General features: G+C 33.6%; 1 protein-coding gene across 1 annotated transcript; it reads right to left on the bottom strand.

Annotated features, from left to right (window-relative positions):
* Positions 1-5,407: 5,407 nt before the first annotated feature.
* TRPC1 (transient receptor potential cation channel subfamily C member 1) lies at positions 5,408-22,700 on the bottom strand. The gene is made up of 13 exons (XM_070754094.1): positions 22,335-22,700; positions 21,562-21,716; positions 21,319-21,420; positions 19,351-19,553; positions 17,808-17,939; positions 16,948-17,143; positions 14,827-15,163; positions 12,223-12,362; positions 11,413-11,556; positions 10,582-10,757; positions 9,525-9,726; positions 8,980-9,174; positions 5,408-6,916 (listed from the first exon to the last, which is right to left on the bottom strand). Exons 1-13 carry the CDS (start codon positions 22,468-22,470, stop codon positions 6,689-6,691), a joined length of 2,346 nt encoding a protein of 781 aa, XP_070610195.1. The 5' UTR covers positions 22,471-22,700; the 3' UTR covers positions 5,408-6,688.
* Between the last annotated feature and the right edge of the window lie 202 nt (positions 22,701-22,902).

Raw genomic sequence — 22,902 nt, 5'->3', positions numbered from 1 at the left:
AGAATGCAGCTGCGAGAGCAATTATGGGCTTCTCCAAGTATGCCCATATCACTCCAACACTCCGCAGTCTGCATTGGCTGCCGATCAGTTTCCGGTCACAATTCAAAGTGTTGGTTATGACCTATAAAGCCCTTCATGGCACCGGACCAGAATATCTTCGGGACCGCCTCCTGCCGCACGAATCCCAGCGACCGGTTAGGTCCCACAGAGTTGGCCTTCTCCGGGTCCCGTCGACTAAACAATGTCGTCTGGCGGGACCCAGGGGAAGAGCCTTCTCTGTGGGGGGGCCGACCCTCTGGAACCAGCTCCCCCCTGAGATTAGGATTGCCCCCACCCTCCCTGCCTTTCGTAAACTCCTTAAGACCCACCTTTGCCGTCAGGCATGGGGGAACTAAAACACCTCCCCCTTGCCCATGTTGTTTTGTTGATTGATTGACTGTGTGCCTGTTTTTTATATACAGTATACTGTTTTTTATGAGATTATTAATTTAAATTGGAACTGGATGGGTGGGCATTGGATTTGGTATTGTGTACTGTACTGTTTTTTATTATTGTTGTGAGCCGCCCCGAGTTTGCGGAGAGGGGCGGCATATAAATCCAATAAACCTAAACCTAAACCTAAACCCATTTTTACTATACTGAAACTCTTAACTACACTAGATTATTGATGCTAAAAGTGCAAAATGTATAATTCATTTTAAATTTAGATTTTCAGTTTCATTATATTATTGATCATGAAAACATTTTTATTAATTGAAAAACGAACTCTGTGCTTTTCAAGCTTATTGCTAATGTTTCCTACAGTAGGATTTTTATTAAGAGCCTGCAATAAGGGAAGAAAATCATATTTGTATCCATTGCATTTACAATTGGGAAGAATGAAAGACTAAAAATCCTAAGACATTACCCAATTATGAGGCAGAAGAACTATATTGTTTTTTATGAATAGAAATGTTCCAAACAATGGAAAGGCTACTTTCATATTTATACACTGTATCCATATTTTGAACCTGATTTTTATCATGTTGTTTTAAATGTTAAATGTGCAGATTAAAAAAAATATAAGTCTACTCTGGCTTTCCATGGCTCTAAACTAATTGTAGAATTATCAGAAGATTCCGATTCAAATATACTTTGGACCCTAAACCTCAGTAAACTCTCTAGTAGGATCAGTACAATTCTGCAGGACACTATTTCTTACAGTTTCTAATCTCAGGTGGAGTTTTTGCTATTTAATATCTATATTCCTCCACTCAATAAGAATAATTTGATCAATAAAATTTGGGATGACATAGAAAATTTTATCCTTGGCTGCTTGGACAAATACATCACAGCAGCAATAATTATTGGGGGGGGGGGACTTAAACGCTAGTATGGGCCCAAACAACCAAGCCCTATTTAATTAATTTAAGATGCATTATGATGAGAATTTACCAGCAGAACCTCTTCATTCCAGACAATTTAAAGACTTTAAAGCAGAGTTTGTGTGTAAGCCAGATGACTATACATTTGGACCTTTGTATCCTTAATTGTTCCACATGGGGCAACTACTCATCAGAATATACGTATCAGAGAGCAGGAAGAAAATCTAAAGTTGATTACTGGATAATATATGACCTCCTGAAGTTCTTGCAGAAGATGGAGGTAGACTCACAACTGGAAAGTGATCGTGATTCAGTAATCTTTACTCTCACATTACACTAGAAATCTCTTAAGGGCTGGCTCAATCTATCTACCCAGGTTAGAGAGCCAAAATACCCAGGTCAAAATTAAATGGAACGAGAAAAATGCAAAGGAAGTTACTAAATGGATGTTAGTTCCAGAAACCATAGACTATGTGGTGTATAGAATTTAACCTCTGGTATGGCAAACTCTAATAGTGGCCTGACAAAAATGGCCACCCCAGTCTCATGGTCCTTGAAGCCTCTGTGATTGCCTCTATTCCCAAACAAGCAAGGGAACAATTACAAGCAGGGGGCTGCAGAAAGCACTGGGCCCACCTGAGCAAGTTTCTAGGGCATTGTAAGGGGTCCAGATGAGAACAGTGGTACCAAGCGGACCTGCGGTTGTGCGATGGGGCTAACAGAGCTAGCGCTGTAGAAAGGGAGCGTATAGGAATGAAACTAGTGCTGTGCTGCTGATAATAAGTAGCGTTGCAAGGGAAGAAGGTCAATTAGCTTCCTGGGATCTTTCTAGATAGAAACCTTGCCCCCAAAAGGAAATGTGGCCAGCAAGATTGCTCGGGCTGCAGGAAACGCAATTTGAGCTACCACCTTTTTATCTCTTCCCCCCCACCCATTTGCTGCCCACAGCAATGCCTTCGGAAAGAATGAAGGGTGGATGGGGGAGGGAGGATCGAAGGGTCAAAACTTACTGTTTGTTGCTGAGGCTGCAGAGACAAAGCTGTTCTTCCGAATTGGCAACAAAAGACTAACGGAACCACTTGGTGATGATTTTCTGATTTAATTTAGTGTTAAGCCAATTGAATAGAATTAAAACAGAAATATAGGCAGAAATTTAGTTCTAGTTATTGGCCTTCTAAGGGAGTCATTGCCAAAAACGTCCTTATAGTTGAAGGACTGAGTAAAATTTGGGTGGGGCAAGGCGGATCTGGCTTTCTGCAAAAAAAAAAAAAAACTGACTCAGTCCTTCTTCTGATTGGTCGAGGAACCCATGTGAATGCTAGCTCTGCTTCAGGATGGAGAACCCTGGTCTATATCCTCCTACTAGCACAGCATAAAATTCCAATTCTCCTATATGCTGACGATGCTGCTATTACATCACAAATTCCCAGAGGATTGAGGGGAGCAATTGGGACAACCCTTAGCTATTGTAGACAGAACAAGTTGGTCTTTAACTTTGATAAATCAATTTTTTTAGTTTTTGCTAAAAGACCTAGCCAATACTCTTGGAAAATAGAAGGTCAGGACATTTACATACCTTGGGGTGGTCTTCCACTCACAAGGGATATGGAAGGCACATCTCGAGCATACATTTCAAGCAGCCAATAGGTCCTCAAATGCAATTAAACATTTCTTTTATACAGGTGGAGGTCAATTAGTACCTGCTGCATTAAAACTTTTTGAGGCCAAAACTTTGGCACAAATTCTATATAGGGTACAAACAGGAATCTTGGCAAAGAAAAGACTCACTAGAAAACATACAAACCAAATTCCTGTAAATCATCTTAGCTGTACCAAAGGTACTTCAAATGGCCAGTTAAGAATTGAGACAGGCATGCCTCAAACTCAGATAAGAGTCTAGAAGATGATGATCATTCATTGGCTAAAAATGTATTTCCTTCCAGAGGGACTGTCCCCACTAATACTGACTAACAACTTCCCCTCCCCCTGGAAACAGGCGATAGACCACAAGCTGGGATCTTATGGGCTCTCTCTGATATTCTTAATGTACCTAGGCCTTGACCAAGCAAAGCAAGTAGTAATCAATAGAATGAAGGACAGTTCCAAGTAGAATTAAATAGGTTGCCTCTCCAAAGTAAAGGCAGAATCAAAAAGGTGTGTGAGAATCGACAATTTATCTAAATGATCTGATTTTCCCAAAACAAATAATACCTTTTTTTAGAGGCAGCACTCCTCCACGGCAGGTATAAGAGAACAGCAATAGCAGAATGGGTATTTATATATGGTAAAGAAGTCGAAGATATCTCACATGTTTTACTGTATTATGAGTTGTACAGAGTTCATAAGTCAGTATATATTCTCCCCTTACTAGAGAGATTGCCAGGGAAGGCAGAAAACCATTATGTAATTTTTTTCCCTCTAGGACTCAAACCCGACTACCACGCATGCGGTGGCAAAATTCTGTGTCGCTGCAATGTCCACAAGAACAAAATTGGTTACAGAATTATAGCTATCAACTTGGGCCAAATTTTGGAGGTATCTCTAACAATTTTTGGGAAAATGTATTTATTCACATACTTATTGGTTCTCCATTCACGTAAACTAGGGAGTGAACCTAATGGTCTGAGAATAGGTATTTTCTTAACAGTAATTATAGACAATGTCAGTACTATTTCTTAATATATTGTAAACAGTGGTGTCTATTGCTGGTCTATGACTGTAATAAAATTATATGCTATAAATAATAATAAACTTATATGCATGGCTCAAGCTTATAGAATGGTTCTAAACTATATGTAGAATTATCAGAAGATTCTGATTCAAATATACTTTGGACCTGAACTTCATTAAAATCTCTAATAGGATTAGTATGATATTGCAGGACACTTTTTCTTACAGTTTCTAATACATAAGACTAAAAAGAGCCAGCTTGATCAATGGTAATTTTACTGAGGTTTGGCAAGTGATTGACCTATTCATTTTGGATGCTAGTTTTATTGTGTTAAATTTATAGCTCAAAAAGATAACATTAAATGTTATCTTTACAAAAAGCTCATTACTTTTGGATCTTAATATTTCAAATTCCAGGATGCTTAAACATGAACCATATTATGTTGTACTAGGCAAGATCTTTCTTAGTGTATCATGTTTTTATATTTTGCTATTATTTTTAAATGCTATTCTTGAATATCTTCCTCACATAATACATTCAAATAAAATACGTCAATGCCAAAAGCTTTGTATTAAGGCAGATTACAATCAATCCCAATGACGTTGGCTCCATAATCCAAAATTATCAAATGAAGTTGTGCAATACTGTATTGTAAAGTATGATTGACTTCCTTTTATTTTGCTTTTTGAGTGATTTATTCCAGTATTGTACTTTTTAAGAAGAATTTTGATAAATAATTTTTATTTATCAGGTGTTGTTTTACTTTATTGTTACTTTACTTTCTGCGAGTAGAAAACAAAATATATTCAGATTATTAGGTCCTGAACAAATTGTTCGTAAATTCTCTTTTAAAAGTAATACCAAATAGGAAAAGAAAACTATGTACCAAGTTAAATTCATTTATGTGATGTTTAAATATATTTATTGCCATTATTTTTCTGCTAATTGATGAAATCTTATTATTTGTGGACTAAATGGAAGAAAATGAAAGAAAAAATAGGAAACAATATCAAAAAACAACTTTTGTTTTTCTATAATTACACTGTTTCTAAGATATATACCTTTTATGATATTCATAACAATAAAATGAATTATTTTTCTGAGAATAAAATTGGGTCAGACATTAAGAATACTATTACTTTTTAAATAAATTTTTAATGGCAATTTTTATAAATTTTTCATAAATTTATCACTCAACTGACAAGATAAATGATTCAGTACAAAATAATGTATATCTTAAGTAAAAATGTTCAAGTTCTAATCCAAAAATTCACCTCCTTTTGGAGGATAATAAGTTCAGGTTATTATTCAAATGGAACATAGATTCAAAAGAATAATCAACTTTATAATCATATCACTTTCAATAATTATGTGGTGCAAAAATAGATTTGTTTATTATGATATGGTTGGGGGTATATACTTAAAAAGCCTCAGGAGAAATATTTATTTAAATTTTGTTGTATTTATTTCCAATATTTTTAGCAATTATGTAGATGACCAGCACCTGTTATCCATAGTTTAGAGAATTTAATGGAAATAATCAATTTATATATTTACAAAATAAATAAACATAAACTGGGCATCCATATATACATTAAGACACTGCAACATAAAATGTATTTTAAAAATAAGTATGAGAGTTAAACAAATGATGACTTCAAAAAGTATTTTTGCAAAATGGAGAAAGTAATCTGGCTAAATGTGGCATGCATTCAATGAAAATACATTTGTTGCACTTTACTTGACCCACAATACTACTATAAATATTTTAAGAGAATAAAATATTTCAAACATTTCAATATTACTTTTATAATGAAGATTAATTTTTATAGTAACTAATACAGTCAACAGAAATACCATGCTTCCATCTAATTCTGCTGAATTATCTAAAGGAGTAAGAATGTTGGAATTATTTCAATCATTATTTCAAGACTCACATCTTGGAAAAAATGCGATATAAGTAGGTGCTAAAGATATAGATAAAAATGGCAGCTTCAAATTATCACTATGAAATTTTAGTCAGCCATCATCTTACAAAAAAATGAAACAATAAAATCAATTCCAAAGTATTAAATTCTTTGGTATCATTAATCAGTCTTTGAGGACCAAAATGTCATAGGGATGGCAATACTGTATGGCCTTTCAATATTATTCCTTCCAAAATAATTCTTTTAAAATGGTACTATATTAACCTAATTTGACAGTTTTCAGAAGTATAGTTTTTAAAACTATGTTCATAACTGGTTGATGCTTAATATTAATTTAGAAGGATACAGTTGTACCTTTTAATATGTCAAAAATAATTTGTGCCTTCATTTTATAGTTGAAAGAGGAAAAAATTAAACAAATTCTCAAAAGTGCAACATTGTAGACATGAATTAGTCAATGCCCATATGCTAATAGAATATCAAATCTGACATATAACAAAATATTTCCATTTAGCTGACTATACAGTTTAGAAATTATATACATCAAAAGCTTCATATTAATTCAGAATAATCAGTTATTGTTTCATCACAGAATCTGGCAACAGTTCTTCCATTGCATTTTAAAAATATATGAATAAAATTACTGCTTTTGAACCAGATTCTTTCCCCATCCAACACACTGCAAATGTAAATGCCTGAGTAGAATCATTAGAAAAGTTTGAAAATTAGTTTCTTTGATAAAATATGGCATATTTTGATGTCCGAAAACCAAGCAAGTCTCTCATTTCATTTCGGAATTTTGATAAATCTTGTCTGAGTTCATTCAGGTTTTCTATTGTTGCCTGATCAGTACTTTGCATTCTCTGTCTCATGGAAGTCAAGTAACGATGGACTAAACAACACATCACCTTTTGGTAATTTTCATCTCTCTTCTGCTTCAAATTTCTCCACTCCTTTAAAAAAATAATGACAAATTAGATAATTTGATTTAGCAAATCATTTTTGAACTGAATATTAATTCTTGAAATACTCAAAATATCACAAAGAAATCAAACTCCATAATTAAAGGTTTATCATCCAAATAACACTTCTCCAAAATGTCACAAATTCCATGAATAAACTGCAAGGCACAAATGATGCCCTGTAAGACTTATCAGCAGTTTCATCAAAAAAATAACTTGCAACTTTTGATTTATCATTTAACCATTTCCTCTGGATTAATGACAACGTTTTGACCAATTTGGCTGGTTTTTAATGCATATAGTAAACATACTATGAACTTTATGTCTCACAAATCATTTTATCCCTATTTATTTATATTTGCAATTAATGCCAGCTTACTGAACTTAGGCAATATACAGATAGAACATGCATATTGTACAATAATGACCAAAATTGTATAGAGCTACCAAACCTCTATTGGTCTGTCTATTTCACCTGCCTGCATAGCATTTGAACAAAGACCCTGCCCAAAATATGGATTTATATAATTTCTAAAAGTTTGCCCAGGAATATCTGCCACCAGCCATAACAATTCAGTGTTGAAGTCCCAATTTAAAACTGCCCTGATATGCGTGTGGCATGCACATTTTTATGCCACAACAACATATGGCCTTGAATTTGTAAGTTTGCTCTGTTTATAAGAAATCTGACTATTTTAGGATGTCAGTTGGATTGTGACCTGGGGAATCCTAGTCCAGAACAGTTTGCTTTATCATGGTTGTTCAACAAATGTTTTTGAATAAACCAAAATTGGTTTGGTTTTCATAACAAAACAAAAGCATACTGCCTTTATGACCACATCTGCATGGGTAAATACTTTTACAATATCCTTATAACTGAAACATAAGAATCAGACAATTATCTATGTGTCAATGTATGCATCTACTTACTTATACTAGTAAGTACATATACTAAAAACTAAGTACTGTATAAGGAAGTTACTTTACAATCTATGGTAATAACTGATTAGTAATCTGGCTAGAACTGATGTTTTCTAGTACTGTACTTGTTAAAAATATACTTGCCTTAAAAACAAAAATACAGTACCTCTCTTTTGAGATACAAAACAATGATTCTTCCTTGCCAAAAGTACTATAAACAATTACTGTAACTATCACAAATCATTCTGTCCCAAAGACAGAACAGCCAAATCTTAAATAAGTATTCAGTATCATAAGAATGAGAATCATATAAATCTCTGGGAAATATTCGCAGAGAAGACACAATTTGTCAGATGACATTCTTTAATTAACATTATCCAGAGCATGCCCACCCTGCTTAAATGTTGGACACAGGCAATCCCTCAGATTTTTATTTAATTATTTAGATACAGGCTAGTATGTTTTACAAACGGAACATAATTTGCTAGCAGAAAAAACAAATGCAGTTTAACATGAAATTCATTTATTTTGTTTGTTTTATTTAATTCGACTTCTATGCCATCCAATCCCTTGGGACTAGTGATGAGTGGTGATGGGTGAACCCAACAGTGTTCGGGTTCGGCAAGTTCAGACGAACTTTATGCAAAATTCGGCCGAACCCAAACCCGAACGGGGAATCCCACCAAGAGATTCCGGGGGCGGAGCTTTGATGTCATGTATACTGGCAGGTTGCTAAGGACGCCAAGGTGATCACTTCCTGGATTCCATGTAATCCAGGAAGTAATCACCTTGGCGTCCTTACCAACCTGCCAGTGATGTCAAGGCTCTGCCCCCGGAATCTCTTCGTGGGAGGGATTCCCCAGCTCCTTCAAAAGGAGGTCTTCACGTAATAATAAACATTGTTATTTTTACGAAAAAGGGCGGCACTGCAAGCAAAGGGTGGTCCTTTCACATAAAAATAAACATTGTTATTTTTACGAAAAAGGATGCTTTTTGTTCCGTGACCTTAAATGAAAGAGGTCATTTAATATAAATTGCACAGAACTATGATTGTTACAAGTTATATAAATCTTCCAAAGTAATGAAGGAACAATAAAAAAGAAATGTGCATGATTATATAAACCATTCTTTACCTTTAAACTGTTCTGCCGCTTAACTTTGCCCGATGATGTGAGAGAAGAAATCCATTTACTGAGACTGTTAAATATGTAGCAGATCGTTTTGGGAGAAGGAATAATATTCAAAGGTGGAGGTTGTGTGCATTTATCATCGAAATAGCTAAGCCACAGCTTCGCACGAGCAAACTTCCATTCCTTATCTTCATGATTCTAAATTATATAATGTATAAAGATGTCAGATATTTTACTAAACTATGATTAAACAGAGTTTTGTATCAAAATATTGTGTGCTACCTCTATGTTATGTGCTTTTAAATGTGGGTCACACAAAAATAAAAGGACTTCAATTACACAGTCATGACCTTGACTTTTTTTTCTCTCCCACCCAGGTAAGATTTAGCTTATTAATGAAGGCAGGTGAATCCCATTAGTGTTTTCTAGGCATTATAATGCATTCACCAAAAATAGAAAATTCCATATCCTAAGCCAGATGACACTATTATTCAGGCTTCAAATGATGTTATAAAGGCATTAAAACAATAAACACTAAAAGTACTTACTGCTATTAACTGAAAACTTTTATGAAGCATCGCCACTAAAAGTTTGGTAAGAACAATCACAACTACTACATTATATGTTCCAACAATAACAGCACCCACAAAAGACTGCAATTCTTCACCATAATTAAATCTGGTGACAAATATAGCTACATGTGCAAGGGAGAATATATACCAAAACAGAGCAAAGCAGGTGCCAATAAACCTAAGGACAGAAAAAAAAAGCTTTGATTAGATAACACTTAAAACTCATAAGAAAAGAATACATTTGTTGTATTGCCCATGATGTTTAAAATCCAGATTAAAATAAGAATGTTACTCTATTTGACTTGAATGTTTAGATCTAAAATAGTATAGGAGCCCAGTGTGAGAGAGGAAGCACATGATATGTACAGTATATATCAGGGTGAAACGTAGTGTGAAAATAGAATTAAATATTCTATTATACATTCTATATTATGTGTTTTGATTAATAATTCAGGATAAAAATGAACTTTATATATGTGGCTCTGAAATAACTTCATTGCAACTTCATGGTCTAATGTGAATTAGATTTTAATCTGCATTGGCTTACATATATCAAATTTTATCTCACAATATATGTATATACTGTATTTGTAAATATATAGTGAAAAACAAATGTTAAAAGGTAGAAATAAATACAAATACATTAATATAAATCCATGCAAAATTGTAAAGTTCTAAGATTAACACAAAAATAAGATGGAACAGATTTATGGCTAAATTATATATAAACTGGCATGGACACTCAGTATTTAAGAGACAGCTAATCATATTTGTTTCAAAAATGAATGACTAATCTTTAAATGTATTGCACAGTATAGGTACAACTGAAAGAGGAGGTTGTAGAGATTTAGTATTATTTTTCCAATTGTATTAGAAAAAAGACAATTTATATATACTGTGGAATCAACTAAAAATTTAAAGTAAGCGGATTAATAATTTTATTATCAAGACAGCTTCTAATAATTAGCATGTATCGCACAACGTTCAAGCAAAGTATCAGAATTATGCCGACTCAGAGTTCACTGAAACTTACGAGTGAAATGTGTCATTGCTTTGCTGCTCACAAAAAATTCCAGCACAGTCCTTCTCTTCATGGACAGTAAATCCTTTATCATAAAGTTGCGTCAACCCAATCGTGAATGAGAACAATACCAAAAGGAACATACCAAGAAATTTCCCAAAATCTTGCAACATCTGCCCCATTGAAATCTGTAAAATACATTTTATTTGAGATTACTTAAATTAATATAAAGTGATAGCAATTTTTTTTAAAAGACAAACAGAAAATTCCATGAAATTACAAAACAGCATGTTTCTTTAAGAGAGAATGAAATATTTAATTTCATTTTCTTTTGATGAAAAAGTAAAAAAGTATCCTAAGTAAATAATTAATTTAAAATAGCAAATATTTATAATGTAATATACTATTCTCTAAAATTGTTATTGAAAAAGTTTGAGACTAGATATGCGGAAGTTATTTTTTTTTAAAGTATACATTTATATTATTGTTTACTTAAAAGTTAATCTAGCTATTTATTGATCTTTCTTCTTGCTAAAAGGTATATACATCTTAATTTTAAGGTAATTTATCTAAAATAGAGATACAGTACAAGAACACTAGACCTATGAACTACAGTATATAACTTTAATTCTCAATCCTCCATCCTCTTCCCCTTGAAATCCTGGAAATAATAGGCATAAAACATTTATATTGTTTCACAAATAACTTAGTATCACATGTTTGATGGAGATCATAGCTTTAACAAACTGTTAATAGCAATTGCACTAGAGACCTACAATAAACATAACAATGGTGGTCATATGCTACTATTGCATCAATGTTGATAGCCATGCAACAAGATACCTGAAGTGGACCCAGGATAGAGCTTGTTGTATACATGAAGAACAGTCGGAGATAACTGAGAACATTAGCAAAAGCAAAGAGTCCTTCAGCAACAAGTGTCGGGTGGAAAGCATCCCAATCCTTCCTCTCAGCAAAATCATGGAACTGGAATTTTTAAACAAAACTTATCATTCCTTTAGATATAACTGATGAATAGTTCAACAGTATCTCTCATAAAACATTTCATTTTTAATAGGTTACTATACAACAAAGTGCTTGCTGAAGTACGTATACACGTATGTATACACATGCATAATGCATAAGGCATAATCCATCCTATTACTAGGAAATTTGGTGTGCTTTATATTTAAGTAACGAAAGCCAAACTATTGGCATGTAGTAAGTATTTGGAAGGTTATTTCTAATTAATTTTGATAATACAGTATATGCACAACACCCATGACTTACGAAAGCTAATATAATAATTCCACATATATCTTTGAACAATATTGTATTGTTCCTGTTATTTCAAAAATAATTTTAGCAAATAACAAAAACAAACAAGAAATACTGAAAGTTATTTACATTAATTTAACATGTTAATTGTTTTTATGTCTCTTTCAGTTTTGTGCTTTGCCCAGATTCAATAGAAATGAGCAGCCAATAAAATTAAATAATAAACACATAAATATATAAGTAAAATGTCCACTTTCTGTAGCAGCATTAACTATATACAGACAGAACTCACTCAAGAATGAATGTCCTTAAGACTTCAATTGTTGAAAAATACAACAACTTAATGCTCATGTTAACATAAGAATGACTATTTACCTTATTATGGGCAACTACTTTGAGAGCAAAAGTTGCCAAATACAAAGAATTCATGACAAAACTAAGTTGATTTCTTGATTCTTCTAAAAAGTCTTCCAAGCCATCATACCAAAGTCTTTTAACATCTGACCATACCATCCCTTAGAACAGAAAAAGAAAAAGGGTGTTCAATCTCAGTATTGTCTAGGTATACTTTTCAATAACTTAAAGGTCACTCTAATAAACAACTATTCATTCTAAGGAGTTTTTAGTGAAAAAACAGATTATAGCACTACAAAATATGATAAAGTATCAAACCTGAACTATTTAACATTCGGTATACAGTAATCCCTCGTTACTTCGTGGTTCATCTTTCGCGGATTCGCTACTTCGCGGGTTTTCAAAGGGGGCTTAAATCCATTAAATCCATTAAAAATTATAAATCCATTAAACATTCATAAAATTCTTCTACTGTACTCTATTAAACAAACTGGTAGGATATCACATGTAGTTCCAACTGAGAAATATTATAGAATGACTGTTTAATTCGAAGGGTGGGTTTTAAAAGTCCAAATACTCATTAAATACATACAAAAAATCTTTCCTCTACTTCATGGAAATTCATTTTTAATGGGTGGTCTTGGAACGCATCCCCCGAGAAAAACGAGGGATCACTATTACAAATAAAAGAATCAGTTACCTTATAAAAATTAGTTTTCCACTATAAATATATTATTATATTTAATAATAAATATTCTACAACATTGTTTTAGGAAAAAACAAAATTGTTGAGAATATGAGCGGTGTCTCCCCCTCTTGTTATTTTCCAACTTTTAAGGCAGTTAATTTTTTTTGCAATACTGTATATCTATATAGGAGGTAAAACTCAGAAGTTGAGAGCAATGTGTTTGTAAAACATGCTAACATAAATCTGGTACAAACAACTGACAACAAACTATTTAGCCACTGGCAAATAGTAGGTGGCACAACAACTTGACAAAAAATTCACACCAGCTTGTAATAAGCTTCATTAGCACAGCAGCATTTGTTCACTGGCCTGTTTTTAAAATGCATAATATTTCTACAGACCAGAATGTTAAATGTGACAATAAGCTGAACCATTATATGTGGCCCATTATAAAGAGCTCCATGGGTCATGCTGTAATGGGTCTAGGACAACTTGCTATGGGCAACTTGCTTTGATCAACTTAGTGCAGCCAACTCACCCCGGAACAACTCGTCACAGACAACTCACCATAGGACAATTCAATTTTATATTAATTGTCTCATTCAGATACTCTTATTATTGGTGATCAGGCTTTCATAACAAATATTAAAACTCTTGTATATCTGGATTGATTTTATTTTATTATTAATCACAGTTTCAAAGAAATTAATTTAACTTTTGTATTTGTTGAATTGTCCTACAGTGAGTTGTCTTGTAGTGAATCGGCCATGAGCTGGCTGCAGTAAGTTGTCCCATTCCATGCTGTAGTACTTTAGTTTTGTGGTTTTATTTATTTCTTGGTACATTTATATTTTTTTCAAAGTCATAGCATGATTAAAAAGAAGTAATGTTTAAGGATTACAGTTCTCTTCATATTTTACCATGAAAAATAGCATTTCTGTAATTGACATCACTTCCTAGTATTTCTCTTTCAATATTTCAATAGTAAATGTCTGAAGATATTTTTCATCTTAACAGATAACCACAAAACATTTTTTTACTTCTTTAAGTTTTTTTTTACTTCTTTAAGGTTACCAGGTTATAAGGTTGTAAAAACAGCAACACAGAGAAAATAAGTATACCAATGCATCAAGCAATTATTATTTCATAGAATTATATCAGTTTTAGGGGACTAAACTATGATTTGCAATTTTATTGATATAAAGAAAATGACACCAAAGGTTAGCACATTTATTTTAAAAAGCAATGAGTGGTGCAAAGTATTAGTAAAAAGCATTTTACAAAGCAGATTAATGCAAAGAAAATAATTTATCTTTTCATGTGACATATGAAACCATGCACATCCTTTGGAATATTTGCATGGCTATTTCAGACTGCACATACTATTTATGCATGTATAGCTACTTTGCTGGCAGTTTCAGCAGAAGCAGTCTCCAGGTATACAAAAGTACCCATTTAGAACATTGTTCCATAGCTGCTTTAATGCTTGGAGGAGAGTGTTAATATACTTTTCAAGTATATTAAATTGATAATATACTTTTCAAAATTCTGCATAATTTACACAGACGTAAAATGCAGTGATACTGAGAAATACAGTAGTTTCTGCTCCACTGCTGGTTCTATTATTTTATCAGATTGCTGGTTCTTGAAGGATTAATTAATGCATTTACAAACATAGATGAGATACAAGAATAAAGATACTCCATCTGCATCTATCTAGATTCTGCCTTCTTTCTATTTTAACTATGTGACTGAAAATACAGATTTTTCTAACTTTGCCATCATGCAAACAGAAAGTTCAATTCAGTTCACTGATCTTCAACCTAGAATTGTTCTTATAAAATTGTATATTATATTAAATTATATATCACATAGGGTGGCCATCCAAAATGTATTCATTGACAGAATTTTAACAGATTCATATTCTTTATACTTACCAATGAGCCACAGTATTAGAAGATAGTCTATTCTCTCTAATGCTGGTCCCATTGTGTTTTTCTTATCTTCATTGTAGACAAGTGAGTACAAATTAAGTAATAACAGAAATGTAAAATAAGACGCTCCATGAATGATAAATTTCATAAAAGGAGTATGAATTATTCTGCCTATTTGAGATCTCGGTGCCAATAAATAACAAAAAGATAGTAGAGGCCAAAGGATGCCAACTGTCAAGACTGTCAAAATCTTCTTAAATGTATGCTTACGGCGATAACCAGCCATTTGTCCAAACCAGACAGTATTGAGAAACTGCTGGCAATTAGATTGAGAAACAAACTGTAACAGAAAAGTATTTTACATTAATAAGCACTTTCTAAAGAAGCGAATGATTTACATTCTTGGCTTAAAATAACAAAAGTAGGCAGAAATAATTAGCTACATAAAGGCACGGGAGGGTAAATTCATTTTAAACATGTAAATTCTATATAATTAAATATAATCAGTTAATTAAACTTCATTGTATGTTTAAAGTAGATACTCAATCTTTCTCATTGTATGTTTTCTAATACTAGAACAACTAAAAAATATTTCTGTGGCATCCTCAGCCCCAACTGCTGAACTGATGATGAAGGCAAGTCCTGCAATGTAATAATACAATTATTATTATTATTATTATTATTATTATTATTATTATTATTATTATTATTATTTATTAGATTTGTATGCCAGCCCTTTCCGTAGACTCAGGGCGGCTCACAACAACAATAAAACAATATACAACAAATCTAATAATTTAAAAGTCACTAAAAAAAACCCTTATTAAAAGCAAAAACATACACACAAACATAACCATGCATAAACTGTATAGACCCAGGGGAGATGTCTCAATTCCCCCATGCCTGACGGCAGAGGTGGGTTTTAAGGAGTTTACAAAAGGCAAGGAGGGTGGGGGCAATTCTAATCTCCGGGGGGAGCTGATTCCAGCTGTTTGTTGTCTCACAAGACCGACACACACAAAAATCTTAATTATTATAACAATCATATCTCATAATATTCATTACTTTGGGCTGTGCTTTCTCAGAATCATATGTGTGAAACAGAATTCCCATTTTACAGAGCAATGCTCTTTAAAAACGCACACAAAGTGCTAGAACCTTGCCAAGTTTATAAACTGGCAACATATGGCTTTTAATCCAACAGAAGAAACAGCAGGATTGTAAAAATAGTTATTCACTTTCAGCAAGGAATAATAATAATAATAATAATAATAATAATAATAATAATAATAATAATAATATCTTCTTCATCATCATCAGATTGCTGAACAAGAAATTAACTTCAAAAATGATCACATGAGAAAGAACAATATGAAAGTGTTGCTTACGTTAGTGCCAGTCATCTCCAGCACAATACCTTACAGAGGCAATTAACTTCAGCAGCTGAAGTACCATTACATTATATAATGCCACCCAACAGAAATTGGATGGAGTAAAATTCAAAACTCTGTGCCATATCAGATATATGAGTAAGAACCATAGCAGTGAATCTATTGAGCTGTGAAAAGGAACTCGTACTAATATGGCACTAATTCTCTCTTGCCCTTCAGAATCCTGCTCCACAAATAAATTGACTATTCTCTTATAGAGAAAAAAAATGTGTTAGGCTGCTTATTCCTATCCGATATTTATATCATAATCATTGACTGCCAACCATAATTAAGACCAGAAATTACATTGCTAAGCAAGACAATTGTTGAGTGGTGCCCAATTTGAAGGGTTTTTGGCCATTGTTAAGTGAATCATGCAGTTATTAAGCGAATGTGGGTTCCGCCATTGATTTTGCTTGTTGGAAGCAGGTTGGGAATGTCACAAATGGTGAACACATAATCCACCATTACAAACACAGGCCGGTGTCAAGAGCCCATTTTGCTCATGAGAGCACAGGGATGTTGCAGTGGTCCTAAGTGCGAGGACTGTGATCCTACATTACTTTTTTCAGTACTTTTTCATAAGGTCACTAAACAAATTATTATTAAACGTTGGAAACTTACTAAGACACATCTATTTTATCCCATCTATTTGTAACAAGATTCAATATTTCATAAATCAAAACTGACATACTTCCTTTTGGTTATACTTAATGGCAAGCTTTAGGCGACTCAAATTCATTCTCTCTTCTAGTAATCCTCGTTTATCCACATGTTCATCACTTGCAGTATGATTCAATATAACTTCAAGTTCCCGGGAATTCCGTGCCTGAGCAAGCAAATCTTTAGCAAAGGTTTTGCACTGCTGAGCCAGTTCTTCATAATCATTTCTAAGAAATACCCAAAGTAACAAAACTTACTTCTAATGCTAATTTAATGTAATCCAATACTAATTAGATCTAATCAAATGCTAATACGAACAAAGAAGAAGAAAGGTCCTTCCTGAACAAAATTAGATACCAAATTGAAATCAGATAAAATCAAAATGGTTCAAATAAATTATTTTAGTCACTAAAAAAGGACAAACTTTTTTTAAAATAAAGATGGTACAGTAGTTAATTAGCTGGACTAGGACCAGGGGAGTCAGGTTCAAACGCCTCAGATATGGATGACTTGCACATATACGGTATTATTAGTCAAGTTCACTTATGATAGAACAGAACAGAATAGAATTCTTTATTGGCCAAGTGTGATTGGACATGCAAGGAATTTGTCTTGGTGCATATGCTCTCAGTGTACATAAAATAAAATATAGATTTGTCAAGAATCATTTGGTACATCACTTAATATTGTCATAGGGGTCAAAGAAGCAATGAAGAAAAGATCAATATTAATAAAAAATCTTAGGATACAAACCACAAGTTACAGTCATACAGTCCTAAGTGGGAGGAAAAGTGTGATAGGAATGATGAGGAAAAAAATAGGTGCAATGATATGCCTGCACCTAACAATGTCATGTTGCTGAAATTACAATAGTAATACATATTATCATACCTGAATTCAACTTCTACAAGGCTTAATTCTCTTAAGTCTGCACTAAGTTCAAAAGCTCTAAGAATTGGATCCTCTTCTGTCAACATTATTAAGGCAGGACTAGCCAAACATCGATAAATATCAAGACGAAATCTGTGGTGGCAATGTTAAAGAACACATCTTGAGACAGTTTTTATTTGATTAAACATAACAACTCATCATTTATATGAAACCTATTTTAGTAATCTGACATATATCATTATCAGTAAGCAAAAGAATATCCTCCAAAGCCCATGCTGTAAAGAATGTTTTTTGATTGTTTTAATTTAAATCCTGATAACAAATTTAATTAAAGACTTTATTATGATGTACTACTATCCATTATTGTTCAAAGGACAATTCCTTTAGATTAAGATTCTCCAAACATTCAAATCCATTAATCCTACTCAAAACAACTTTATCAAGTTGCGATATTATTATAATTTCATGACGATAACAAAAATGTTGTTGGTATCTACATTGGAGGTTCTGAGCAACTAGATGTGCCAAAATATTCCTTGCACAACAGAGATATTTTTCCTGTCTTGACAATCTGATTTAATTTCAGCTCATATTTGAATCTGGGTATAATGTCAGTCTCCCTGAAAAAGCAGGTCAATAAAATATGCTGAGGTTTTGGCCAAAGGGATTCCCAGCTTCTGTTTCTGTGCCAATTATTGCCTTTTGGGGAGAAAGAAGCTTTTGCAATAGTGACCTACTGTATGCTGTTTATCATTTATGAAGTAGAATACTGCAATGTTTTCCATTTTGGGCTGCCTTTTGAGACCACCCACAAGCTACAGTTGGTACAAAATGTAATACTGTACTCTGCTGCTTGGTGAAAACCACTATAGTTAAGAAACATTAATGCTGCACTAGTTGCCAATAAATTACCAAGCACAATTTAAAATGCTGGTTTTGACCTATACTGTAAAACCTTACATGGTTAAGCTTCCAATTATCTAGCTTCAGAATTGCCTCCTCCAAACAGAATCTCCTGCAATCTATTTGGGAATAGGATATGCACACATATGGTACAGTTTGCACCTAATATCATATTGATATCTGAGTTTTGTATTTTAGGAAGGCAGTGAAAGCAAGTATTGGTCTGATGTTTTAATCCACATTAATGAATTCTGTTTTATCTGTCTGTAAAACAGTTTGTTTTAAATTGCCTACACATTAGCAATTTATACTAACGTGAAAGAAAAAAAATAGTTCCTTGTTCACAAAAGTCTCTTTTCAGGATTAGTAGTGATATAGTAGGAAACTGATTTACCAGCAGTAAGATCGCTACACCATTATGTTCATTACATAAGCAATCATCCAAATATTTTCCCAATTCTACTCAGATGGTAGGGATTAAATTTAACATTTTTTCATGCAAAGGTGTATATACTCTATGAAATATATCCTTGTCATGATCATTCATTTTATTCTAAAAGATAAACTAAACTCCTTTATGATTAATATTTAAAAATGCTAGAAAAACTGCAGATACAAATGAAGATGTAATTATTGTAACCTGGAGTGACGTAAACTATCTTTTTTGTTCTTGGCTGTGCACAATGTACATTCACACCCCACAGCATGAGGTTTGGGTAATGACACATCCTGTTTTAAGAGCATTGTAAGAATTTCATAGTTGTTACGGTGAGCAGCTAAAATGACAGGTGCCACATCCATAGTTGTTGAATATTCTGGATTCTGAATACGTTCCATTAATTTCTGCAACAGATAGACAAAAGTCTGAGAAAATAAATTAAGCTTGATGAATTAGTAATGCAAAAATGAAATCTAAGAGACGTCTAATTTGAAACCAAAAACTTACATTTTAAGGACTTAAATATTTTTAATTTCAAAATTACTACACTGGATGAAATGACTAATAAACGTTAACTAAGTTCATTATTTTCTATGAAGAATTATTTCCTGAAATGAAAAATGCATACATGGTTCTAAAGTACATGTGCTATTTCTTTTATTTCTAGGAGTAGAATACTAAGTAATAGACTTAAGAAACTCAATTATGTTTCTTAGATACTGCTCAAAAAAATAATAAAGGGAACACTCAAATAACACAGCCTAGATCTGAATGAATGAAATATTCTCATTGAATGTTTTGTTCTGTACAAAGTTGAATGTGCACAACAGCATGTGAAATTGATTGTCAATCATTGTTGCTTCTTAAGAGGACAGTTTGATTTCACTAAAGTTTGATTTACTTGGAGTTATATAATAATAATAATAATAATAATAATAATAATAATAATTATTATTATTATTATTATTATTATTATTATTATTATTATTATTATTATTTAGATTTGTATGCCGCCCCTCTCCGAAGACTTGGGGCAGCTCATAACAATATATTGTGTTGTTTAAGTGTTCCTTTTATCTTTTTGAGCAATGTATGTTCCTTCTCCTTCTTAAGCAGCCAGTTATAGAAACACATTTGTACAATAGAACCTAAAATTAAAAAATATGTATGTGATAATTTCAACAGTAACATCTAGTGATTCTCCCAATTTAAAAAAAATTGTAATAGTAAAGGCCTTGTGGAATGTATTGAAGATTACAATTACATTATTAATGTAATACTGTAACAGTTCTTATCTTTTTGGTAATGTTTATAAAAACTAGAATTAGAAATATTCCCTTTTAGAGTGTATATGGGGTAGTCCTTAACTTACAACCACAACAATTGGGCTCCATATTTCTGTGACTGTGAGACATTTGTGAATATTGCCCCATTTTACAAACTTTCTCACCCCAGTTGTTGAATGAATCACTACAGTTGTTAAGTAAATTTGGTAACATGATTGTTAAGTAAATTTGATTTCCCCTTGTCTTTGCTTGTTGGAAGGTTACAAAACATGATCACGTGATTCCAGAAAACTACAACTGTCAAATAAATTTGATTCACTTGCCAAGTGTCTAAATTTTGATCACATGACCATGGGGATGCTGCAATGGTCGTGTGAAAAACGGTCATAAATCACTCTATTCAGTGCTTTTGTAACTTTGAACAGTTACTAAATATATTATTGTAAATCAAGGACTACCTGTATATACAAGTCAATGTTTATTTGAAAATTTAAGACAACCTTCAATTTTATTACTTATAATTCAAGCAGCAGAATGCACAATGGTTAAACTAATACTTTTTAAAAATGTTATGCTTTATAAATAATCAGTAAAATAGCTTCAAGTCCACCCTCAACAATGGAAGCTCATTGCCTAATACAACATATAAATAATATGTTGTTGTAGAGAGAAGTGTGTAGTAGAGTGCTATGTATGCCCATGAGTTCCTGTATATAAAGCTAATAAATGACCAGAAATTATGAACATATCTGCCCATTTTCAGATATATAATCGAAAACTTTTCAATTGCTCTCTAAAGTTTTCAAAATAAAACTTTTCCCATTATTGAAGATTTGACATTATGAGATGTGCTCTTAAACACAAAATTAAAAGCAATACTAACAACAATTGTTGGTCTACTGGATCTCTTTGGTCGGTGGTTAAGTAATATATCAACAGCTCCCACAACTTCTGAATCAATGGCCACCAATAAAGCATCTGTAGACTGAAGAAAATTAAAGCACAAATAATATCATGGCAGAAAATATACCATGCAGAAAATATACATTGGTAAATTACAAAATGACAGTGTTCTAAGGACAAACAAAAAGAAGAGAAATTTCAAATGTTTACTGATTAGTAGTACCTGACAGCCATAATCCAACAGAAGCTGTAGAATGTCAAGATTCTCATTTTCAATACTTATGGTAATAGCATTTCTCCCAAGTACATCCACACAATTTATGTTCATCTCACCAGAATTATTCTCTTCTAAAAGTTTCTTCACCATGTAATAATCACCTAAACCAATAACACACAAAATTCTATTTTAGCAACTTAGGTTTTAATTTGTAATGACTTTTAAAAAATATTTATTAATTTCTTCAGCAAGTCGGTCGTATGTAAATTTTTGATTTTTAAAAACAAGCATTCCCCCAAAACTACCTTCTACCCCCTTTTATATATAGGAATAGAGAAGAAGGAGCAAAAGCTGAAATTAAAGCCAATAAAATGGCACATTATACTTGTACTAGGGTTGCCTTGACAATCTAATTAACTTTGGGCTTTTTAGCCAAGCCCCCTTCATCACAAAGCTAGCAAACACACATTCCCATAAAAGGGAAGTGAAGAAAAGATGGGAACTTTTGATGCCTTTTGCTATTGGTCTTGCTCATTACACTGAATGTACGTTACTCAGTGGGCCAGAATCCAAGCGCTACCCCCTTTTTACTGGATCATATTCTGTTTATTCAGATTGGGTATCTCATCCTAGGTACTTTCAAGGACCAGATCTCCGGCCTTTTCAGGCGCTGCCCGTTTGGATGCTAGGCGGATTCACTGACGAAGGCCCGCTCCTGGTGGATTGTGCGGGTCGAAAGGAAACGGGAATGAAAGGAAAAGCGAGAAGCAGAGGTCCACCTTTGTCACAAGCCAGCAGGAACAGCTTCTCGTCAAGAGTGGTCTCCTCCTTCACCTGACGGACATCCTTCAACGCCAACAGCTTGTTCGGGGAAGCCGAGGCCGATGGGTCTGCACTCTGGTATAGAGCAGCCATAGCGCCGGGGACGCAGTAAACGGAGGGTCATCGGAGAGGCCGCTCTAGAAAGCCACCTTTTTCCTCCTCCTCCCCCACCTCTTCTTCCCTGCCCCCTCAGACCAGCAACCCAGCTGGGATACCCGTGAACGAAGCGGGCCTCACGCGCCACCCGAAAGGGAGAGCGAACGACGCGCAGCTGTCAAAACCGGAGCGCGAGCGGCCGAGAGCTCCGCGCGCGCACGCGCAAATGGCTCCCCCCCCCCTCTCTCGTTCTCTTCTGATGCCTTCCGCCGCCGAAGACCGTTAACGGTCACCCGTTCCGTTGGAGACGTAAGCGGGCGATATCTATTGCCGCTATTTGTCGGGGAGGCAAAGAGGGAGAGCAGCAAGGAAGCGCGTCAGTCGTTTGCGGTCCGTTTAATCAAATTGTGAGGGGAGGAAATATAACCT

The sequence above is a fragment of the Erythrolamprus reginae genome, chromosome 5, assembly GCF_031021105.1.
Source record: "Erythrolamprus reginae isolate rEryReg1 chromosome 5, rEryReg1.hap1, whole genome shotgun sequence".
Classification (NCBI taxonomy): Eukaryota; Metazoa; Chordata; class Lepidosauria; order Squamata; family Dipsadidae; genus Erythrolamprus; species Erythrolamprus reginae.
Note: the sequence above shows the minus strand (reverse complement) of the source record. Positions and strands in the feature narration are given on the sequence as shown.